The sequence below is a fragment of the Dermacentor silvarum genome, chromosome 10, assembly GCF_013339745.2.
Source record: "Dermacentor silvarum isolate Dsil-2018 chromosome 10, BIME_Dsil_1.4, whole genome shotgun sequence".
Taxonomy (NCBI): domain Eukaryota; kingdom Metazoa; phylum Arthropoda; class Arachnida; order Ixodida; family Ixodidae; genus Dermacentor; species Dermacentor silvarum.
In genome coordinates this window covers 125,112,628-125,122,283 of record NC_051163.1, presented here as the reverse complement: position 1 = coordinate 125,122,283, position 9,656 = coordinate 125,112,628, and the positions used below count along the sequence as shown (strand labels likewise).

Sequence of the window (9,656 nt, the reverse complement as noted above, 5' to 3'; positions counted from 1 at the left end):
TGCTGCTGAATTTACGAACCTGATATAAGACAGGCCGCGGCGGCGTAGATTCCGTATTGAAAAAAGCCGGCAGATCCCACATCCTGTGGGAATCGATGTTATACGAAGCAGTGTTCGGGGAGAGCCTGCCACGTTTATTAAACGACCATCAGAGACCAAGATGTAGGCGGCTGTTTCCTGACCTACATGACGCGCATGTCATGACATTAATGTCATGAGTCCTCAGGAGTCCCTTTGGCAAGGCCTGAGAGACCTTAAGGCGGAAGCCTCAGTCATGCTCATGACTATGACTTCGACCATGAACGTTTTAGCTTTCCTTCACTTAGCATCACATCGGAACCCATTCCATCGGTTTTTGAGCGTAAATTGCTTTTCGCTGAGCCATCGTCATTTTTGCTGAGTCATGCTCATGACTATGGCGTTTACCACCATCCTTTAGTGTTTCCTTCACTTAGTAGCCACGTGGGAACCCATTTCATGGTTTTTGACTGCTAACGTTTTTTTTAGTCATTTTTCATTTTGCTGAATCATGATCATGAGTATGGCGTCTACCACCATCCTTTAGCGTTTCCTCTATTTATTACCCACGTCAGAACTCATTTCAGTGGTTTTGAGTCTTAATCTCGTTTGCTGAGTCATTGTCATTTTTGTTGAGTCATGCTCATGTCTACGACTTCTACCATCATCCTTTAGCGTTTCGTTTACTTAGTACCCAAGTCAGAACCCATTTCAGTGGTTTTGGAGTGGTAAGGACTTTGTCGGTAGGTGATTGTCATTTTAGGCAACTGTTTCGTGACATACATAACAAGCAAGGCATGATATTCATCTGATGCCCCATCATTTATATTCTTCATACAGTGTTGTCATATTATGCCAATTTTGGTACCTACCAAATTAACGAAACGACCAAAACGTAGACAGCTGTTTCATGTCCTACATGACACACATGTCATAATATTCATGTCAAGACGTATCATTTATGTCCGTCATATACTCTTGTCATACTATGCTGATTTTGGTAAATCCGAAGTCAGCCAAACGACCATGAGAGCACAAAGACCTAAGCGGCTAGATAGATAGACAGATAGATAGATAATGTCAAAGTGGCAAATGTTCGTCAAGAAATGCTTCGCATTTAAAACACTTGAGTGCTTCAATTTAGGTAGAACCAATATAGTTTCGAAGTTTGAATGGTGACAAATAATTCAAATAACTGATTTTTTGTCATTCAGAAGCTTAATCTCCTATCACAGTGTGTGTGAAGTGTAATGGACCACATGCCATTAAACTGCCGTCTGTCAGAGAGTGCTGTCTTTCCAGTAATTATGTACGTGCTCGTGCACATTATCACCTAGGTCCAGCGATGTGTGCTCTGAGCTACCCCAGACTGCGAGGCGTCAACTTGAAGAGCCCCTAACCATGCAACAACATAAACAAACTGCTCAAAGAAACCGTGCATTTCTCTGAGTTTAGCCGGCTCGTGACTTCAGTTTGCCTTCGCCAGACAAGACGGTGGCGCTCTTGTAAGGGGCGTCGATAGCGTGGATACATAGGCCAGACATTGGGGCTGTCGTGTCCGCTTACCTATCGAAGACCCGGCCTTGTATCGGGCCTCCTTATCGCGCAGCTGAAACTGCGCATAATGCCGTTATCATTGGCCTTGTGTACGTTTAGGTGTTTATATGTCACACTTCCGTGAACGACACGTCACTATGGCTTGTTTCCTATTGCAGATTACACAGAGGTCGACTGAGTGACAAAGGGGAATCTGTTAGCCAGTGACAACTCTCACGAACCGAAATGAGCAGAATGGTAGTGGGCGGAAGAAAGGATCTGGCAGATACAATATCCGCGCCACACATTGTCACAAATTTTACCTGTAGATCGTACAGCTGGTGTTACACCATCACTCTCCTACCAAGTCGCTTTTGCGAGGAAGGAACACAAACGCGTGGGACGCTCCGGTTAATGTGAACTGGAACCATGGAATTTCCATATCCAAACAATTCACAATATCAAGGGCTGTCTTAAGGAAAGCTCTAAACTTACGACAGGAGAGCTGCGGGACGTTCTTGGAACAGGACGGCTGCTTTGAGCGCTGCTCTAGCGTTTTAAATGCGACGCATTTCATGGCGAACATTTCCTACTTTGATAGTATCTATCTATCTATCTATCTATCTATCTATCTATCTATCTATATAGCTATCTATCTATCTATCTAGACGCCTACGTCTTTGTGCTCTTATGGTCATTTCGTTTACTTGGTAACTTGGTATGCGCTAAAATTGGCATGCTATGAGAAAAGTATATGACGAACATAAATGATATGTCAATACATGAATGTCATGACATGCGTGTCATGTAGGTCTTGAAACAGCCACCTAGGTCTTGGTGCGTCATGGTCATTTCGTTAACTTGGTAGGTACCGAAATTGGCACAGTATGACAGGAGTGTATGAGGAACATAAATGATAGGTCATTACATAAATGCCATGAGCTAATATGTTGTGGCATGTATTTATGTCATGTGGGTCATGACAATGAGCCAGCGAAAAAGATTAACATTCGAACGCCACTGAAATGGGTTCTGACGTGGGTACTAAGTGAAGGAAACACTCAAGGATGATAGTAGAAGTCATATTCATGACAATAACAGAGGGAATATAACAATGACTTAGCGAAAAAATATTATCACTCAAAAGTCACTAAAATTGGTTCTGACGTGGGTACTAACGGATGGAAACACCAAAGGATGATGGTAGAAGTCATAGTCACGAGCATGGCTCAGCAAAAATGGCAATGACTCAGCAAAAAATATTAACACTCTAAAGCCACTGAAATGGGTTCTGACGTGGGAATTAAGTGAAGGAAACACTAAAGGATGATAGTAGAAGTCATATTCATGACCATGACTGAGCAAAAGTCCCAATGACTCAGCGAAGAAAGATTAGCACTCAATAACCACTGGATTGGGTTTGGACGTGGGTACCAGTGAAGGAAACACTAAATAACGATGGGAGAAGTCATAGTCATGAGCATGACTCAGCAAAATGACAATGAATCAGCAAAAAATGTTGAACACTCAAGAACCCGCGGAATGGGTTCAGACGTGGGCACTAAGTGAAGGAAACACTAATATTTTTTCTTCTTCTTTTTGGGGTTTTATGTGCCAAAACCAGCTCTAATTATGAGGCACGCCATAGTGGAGGGCTCCGGATTAATTTTGAGCACCAGGGGTTCTTTAACGTGCACTACAACGCAAGCACACGGGCGTTATTGCATTACGCCTCCATTGAAATGCGGCCGCGGTGGCCGGGATTTGATCCCGCGATCTCGTGCTCAGCAGCACAACGCCTTAGGTGTCTGAGCCACCGCGGCGGGTAAGTAAACACTAAAGAAAAATGAGAATGACTCAGCGAAGAAAGAACAGTCAGTAACCACTGAAATGGTTTCGGACAAATATGATAGGTCATCGACATGAATGTCCTCACATGCGTGTCATGTAGGTCATGAAACACCCGCCGACGCCTCGGTGCTCCCATGGTCGTTTCGTTAACTTGCTTCGCATAACTTGTCTTGCCCACTGCTTCGCATAACTTGTCTTGCCCACTGCTTCGCATAACATCGATTCCCACAGGTTGTGGGATCTGCTGGCTTTTATTGCGATAACAATTACATGGACACTCCGAGCGCATTTTCGCTGTCGGCGTCTTAGTGATGTTCTGTATAAAGTCCAACGGCGATAAAATGTCGCCGCGCAATGTGCGTTGTGTGTGCGACAGAGAGTGTGCGAGGGGGAGCCGGCAGCTGCAGCTCAATTTCGCGCAGCGCTTTCGACGTTTAGATCGCGTTGAAGCAAGAGCCAGGGCGAAGGTCAATTTGCTCGATGCCGCTGGTGCGCTTTATCACTCGAGCGTTTTGACGAGTTCGCACGGTCATCGAGTGAGATCTTTTCATGTTTACCTGTGCCCGCATGAAACCGTGCTTGTTTATTTAGTTAGTAAGCAAATATTTACAACTTCATAGCGCCGATAAACTAGTATCCTTATTTCATATAGCTGTCTTCTAATTTGATATCGCAATCGACGCTTCGCCTTTCGGATGAAACCCCGACATTTTTTGAGAACTCCTGCGGCATACAGGTATGCATGAGGCTTTATAAATAACTTATGTGCGAGAGAATTTCACGTAACTCTCTCTCTCTCTCTCTCTCTCTCTCTCTCTCTATATATATATATATATATATATATATATATATATATATATATATATATATATATATATTCGAGTCAAAGCGTGCCTCGCGCGCCTTGACTCGAACATAGAGCATGCGGCACTTGGAGACGATTTCATCGCCGTTGGAGTTCATACGGAACCTCACGGTGACGACGACGCCCACGGCAGGATTCCGCATTGAGTGCCCGTATAATTGCTATCACAATAAACCAACTGGCCGCCGCTGGGGAACGATCCCACTTGTTCCCATTACGCGTGCGATGCTCCTAACTTTGAGCCACCACGGCGCCGTTTTCGCATCCACTTTCTGGGTTATTTATGTTTTGACAACTAGAACTAACCCTGGGAGTGGGAGTATATATATACTCCCACTCCCAGGGTTAGTTCTAGTTGTCAAAACATAAATAACCCAGAAAGTGGATGCGAAAACGGCGCCGTGGTGGCTCAAAGTTAGGAGCATCGCACGCGTAATGGGAACAAGTGGGATCGTTCCCCAGCGGCGGCCAGTTGGTTTATTGTGATAGCAATTATACGGGCACTCAATGCGGAATCCTGCCGTGGGCGTCGTCGTCACCGTGAGGTTCCGTATGAACTCCAACGGCGATGAAATCGTCTCCAAGTGCCGCATGCTCTATGTTCGAGTCAAAGCGCGCGAGGCACACGCGCTTTCACGGATAGCGAACGCATGGCGGACAGCAAACGCGACTTCTTCCATCGTGCGAAACGCCGTCGGGGGACAGGAGGGAGGGGGGAGGCGACGTCTAGCTGCGACACCAAATGCGTATTTATATAAAAACGTTGCGAGGCTAGGCGGTGATAAAGACTTCCGACGCAGCTCGACGAGTGTCCCGTTCTGATCTCGTCGAAAACCTCCGAGCCGCCGCCTGAGGCATCGGTAACAGTCACCAACGCCACGCGCGTTTCGTGCCAACGAGGGCAAAATGCCGAAGTGTTCCGTTCTGATCTCGTCGAAAACCTCCGAGCTGCCGCCAAAGGGGGGAAACACGGTTGGCGTTTGCCTCTTGTGTGGTGTGGTGCATCGGCTCGGTCAATTATTCACGAAAGCCACGATTGAAGGAGGTTCACGTCACCAACGGTTGCGGAAAACGTGGTCTGTCAACTGGTCTTTTCGACACTTTGATTCCCACATGCTATTGACCCTTTTCGCGGCGCTCCCGTGGGCGCTGCCATGTTTGATCACGTGGTGACGCGTCCATTGCTTGCCTCAGCCGCCTCCGTTACCTCCGCCTTTACAATGCAAGCGCGTGACGCCGGCGCGGCGCACCAAACCGCTGTTTCGACGCGTATCGTAGACGGTGACTGCGTGCACGACACGGAGCTTTGGCTACAGCTTAGAGGACATGCAAGTGCTTTCAGAGCTCATTACGCCTTATCCAAACGGCGTGAGCAGCGTATACGGCGCTTGTACTAAAAGCGGGGCTAGAAATGTATTCCAAGCTGTCCAAACTTTCCGCTTATGAATTAAATCGGGATCAGTGTGCTCTGCGTTCTTTATTTGGCAAACATTTTGAACCAGCGGCTTCTCATATTTCTGACTCAGTAAAGTTACTCGGTGCGGCCACTATCTGATTGTTTATTTTCAGCGTAATCACTCGCGGGTGTGCTCTGTTGCGATAAATTTGTTCTTGCCGTGCACAAAGCTTGCAATTTAAATGTTCTGTACTTTGCGGCAGCTCGTAGCAAAGACATATTATCGCTAGTACTCTGTGGACCGTCACGAAACATTCAGCTTCCAACATTCGTGTCTTGTCGGTGTAGTCGCCGTCACTCATGCTTCGGCACATTGATTCAAGTATGCACCTATTCACTCACACTTTGGCGATAAGGTGGGCGTAAATTTTCGTGCGAGTAAGGGTGGATGTGTGTAGATAGCGTGCGGGAAACTTACTTTGCCAGTAAGTGGCACTACTTCATTTTGTAACGAGCGGTACTCACTCCAAAGTGCCGACGTTCCGGAGTTGAAGTCCTTTCTTTGGAGGTTAGCTATACAGCGCAGGCGGATTAATTATATTTTTTTATCCTTGAGGAAATCCGTGCATCGCGAAGAGCGGCAACACAGGCAGTCCTTATGTAGCAGCGGCGACACAGGTTGATTCCATTCATTATTATGTGAATCACTATTTTTGCAGCGAACTACCGCACACGTCTTCCCTTTATCGTTACACATTTTGCAGTATGAATTGGGCACAGTGCATTAGCGCACACCCAGTTGCATTTTCGACAGCTGATCGCACAGTAGCAGGGTAGAAGTAGTAATGGGTTCGTATTCGTGCGCATTCTCTGAGGCAACGTATGGCGCGCGGCCGAAAGCGCCATCTCGTTTCTGTAGAGCGAACTGCTCCGCGAAAGGGGTCAATATTTGGGAGAAAATTTTACCCGCCAATTAAGCTGGCAGCGGCAAGTACCCTTACACAGGTTGTCACCACCCTAAAACGGTGCTTGCATGATGGCTCCCTAACGTCGTTCCCCTTATCGCGCAGGGTGAAGGTTTTCTCGTCGCGACGGACAACTGGGCAGGGTCCGCGGTAAGGTGGCTGGGAAGGCCTGCGGGCAGTGTCGTCACGGTGAAAAGTGTGCGTGCACTTTGCCAGATCCTTGAAGTCTAATGGTGCAGTCTTACAGTGGTGAGCTGCAGGTGACGGGCGGTGGGCAGCGATGGTGCCACGGAGCCGGGTGACGAAATCAGTGGGATCTAACATCGCGGTGGTGGATGGCGGTGCAGCAAGAAATTCGCCTGGGAGACGGAGTGGTTCCCCGTAAGCGGGCTCTGCGGGTGTAGCCTGAATGTCCGGCTTGAAGGTGGTGCGAAGACCTAGGACGATGGCTGGGATGGCTTCGAGCCAGGTTGTGTCCGGGTGGCACATGATGGCTGCTTTGAACGGTCGGTGGAAGCGCTCGATCATCCCGTTGGCGCAGGGGTGGTAGCTGGTGGTCCTCGAGCGCTCAAACCTGGCGGTAAGCCCGAGGAGCCTAAAAAGGTGCGATTCGAACCTTTTCCTTGGTCGGTGGTGACGCAGCGAGGGGGCCCGAAGCTAGCAATCCAGCTGGCGAAAAAGGCCGAGGCGACGTCTTCCGCAGTGATTTCCTCGACAGGTCATGCATCAGGCCATTGAGTATAACGATCGATGGCGGTGACCCAGACAAAAAATCCGACAGGCTGTCGGCTTGTTGGCTATATGTTATTTTGGCCTGTCGGCCTGTAAGCCTGTGGGCTTGTCAGCCTGTCGGTGTCAGCCTGTCGGCGTCCGCCTGTCGGTGTCGGCCTGTCGGTGTCAGCCTGTCGGTTTCAGCCTGTCGGTTTGTAATCCTGTCGGAACATTCTATTCCGACAGGCCGCAATTGCGGCAGTATTCTCTGGCAATCACTTTCAGCGATAGTTTCACTTTCGCGAGAGTTCATGGCTCGGCCCACGAAAGCTCTTGCATTTTCCCGACGCTTGTGCGCAGGCATGCAGTGCCGATTCTCGCAAAAGTGAAACTACCTCCGAATGTGATTTTCCGAGAATACGATCCCTAGTGGCGTCATCAAGCATGCTTAATTATGCTGTCAGACAGTTCCTAAATAGAAAATACACCTTTGATTGATGGTTTCAAAGTTTTATTGCACAGTAATTCACACGCAGCCATCATATACATGCAAACAAAAATACTGTATTTACTGTACATAGGTACTATTTCTCGAAATAAATGAAGCTACTCAATCTATGTTACCAACAAATTTCTACCTATATTCATGAAAAAAGCTAGCAAAAGTACCGAGGCAATGGCATTCCTCTGCCATGCCTGGGTTCAAGCAGCACATGGGCGCCTGCTTTACTAGTACATTATTTGTAACCTGTATGATGATGATTATTGTGGTTTATTGGCGCAAGGGCCAGATGTGGCCAAAGAGCGCCAAGACGATGGTAATGACTTGTTAGTGGTATATGAATAGTCAATTACATGAACATTAGATGTGGCATGGCTGTAAAGGGGCCTAAAATCAGTCGCTGTAAAGTGCGTAAAACTTATAAGTAATAAGATTATGGCAATGAGTGATTATGTGTACTATGGACATGAACAATGCATTGCGGAAGAATGATACGAGTTACAAAAAATTAAAGGTACAAGAATTGGCCAGGAGCACAAGTGCCTAAACAGAGCCCTTGAGACACAAGAACTTGTACGCATGTGCTGTAAAAACACTATCATAGCAACATCCTCTTGAGAGAGGATGCGCTACGAACTTACTGGGCTAATAACATGTAGCACAACATCTTTCAAGTATGCGAGGACTGCTTTGGTGTTAAAGAGTGGTTCTTTACCAAGAAACATGGCGGGGTGCAGAGGGACACAATAGCGATATGCTAGAGGAAAGTGTTTCTTTCTTTCTCTTTCGGCTTCCCGACACTCCAGAAGGACGTGGAGGACGGTGAGCCTGTCGCCACATCTACCACAGGTTGGAGGATCATGACCATTCAATAGAAAATTGTGGGTGCCGTAGGTGTGTCCTATTCTGAGACGACAGAATAGGACATCAGTTCGTCGTGTTTTTGTTACGGAGGGCCAGTAACCTAACTGTGGCTTAATCAAATGAAGCTTATTACTTGTTTTTGCGTCCCACAAGCGTTGCCAGTGGCTTCGCAGTTTCTTTCGCAAGAAAGGTTTCAAATCTGTTGCAGGAACAGCAGCTGTAGGGTTAATAGCGGGTGTTGTGACTGATATGGCCATTTGGTCGGCAAGAACATTGCCCTCGATGCCTCGATGCCCAGGCACCCAGCATATAATGACATGTTGGTTAGCTGCGTATGCTCTACAAAGAACAGAATAGAGCTCAATGAGAATAGGATTTTTCTGTTTACAGGGTGACTTCAAGGCTTTTACGACGCTTTGAGAGTCTGTAAATATAATAGTTTTTTGAAGTTTTGATTTCTTTATATGCTTTACAGCTGACAATATTGCGTAGGCCTCAGCCGTAAAGATACTTGTTTCTTGGTGAAGCACGCCGGATTCCGAGAAGGACGGGCCGACGGCTGCATAGGATACTCCGGCATGTGATTTAGAAGCGTCTGTGTAAAATTCTGCGCACGGGTACTTGGACTGTAATTCTAGGAAATGCATTCGGATTTCAACCTCTGAAGCGTGCTTTGTAACCTCTACAAAGGACATATCACATGCTACCACCTGCCACTCCCAAGGTGGTAACAGCTTGGCTGAAGGCATTAAGCGATGTTCGTGGATTGGGATATCCATTTCTTCGCTAAGCTCCCTGACACGCAGTGAGAAAGGCTGTCTTATAGAGGGACGATTACCAAAAAGTGTAGCACACGTCATATCGTTAACGGTATTAAAACATGGATGCTGATGATTAGAGCGGACTTTAAGGAAATATGTGAGGCTGGTGTATGTTCTCTGCAGATGG

At 47.1% G+C, this 9,656-nt stretch overlaps 1 protein-coding gene across 1 annotated transcript; it reads right to left on the bottom strand.

The window, feature by feature from the left end:
* Positions 1-6,628: 6,628 nt before the first annotated feature.
* On the bottom strand, positions 6,629-7,159 carry LOC119431825 (uncharacterized). The gene has a single exon (XM_037699287.1). The coding sequence runs from the start codon at positions 7,157-7,159 to the stop codon at positions 6,629-6,631; it is 531 nt and encodes a 176-aa protein (XP_037555215.1).
* Positions 7,160-9,656: the final 2,497 nt, after the last annotated feature.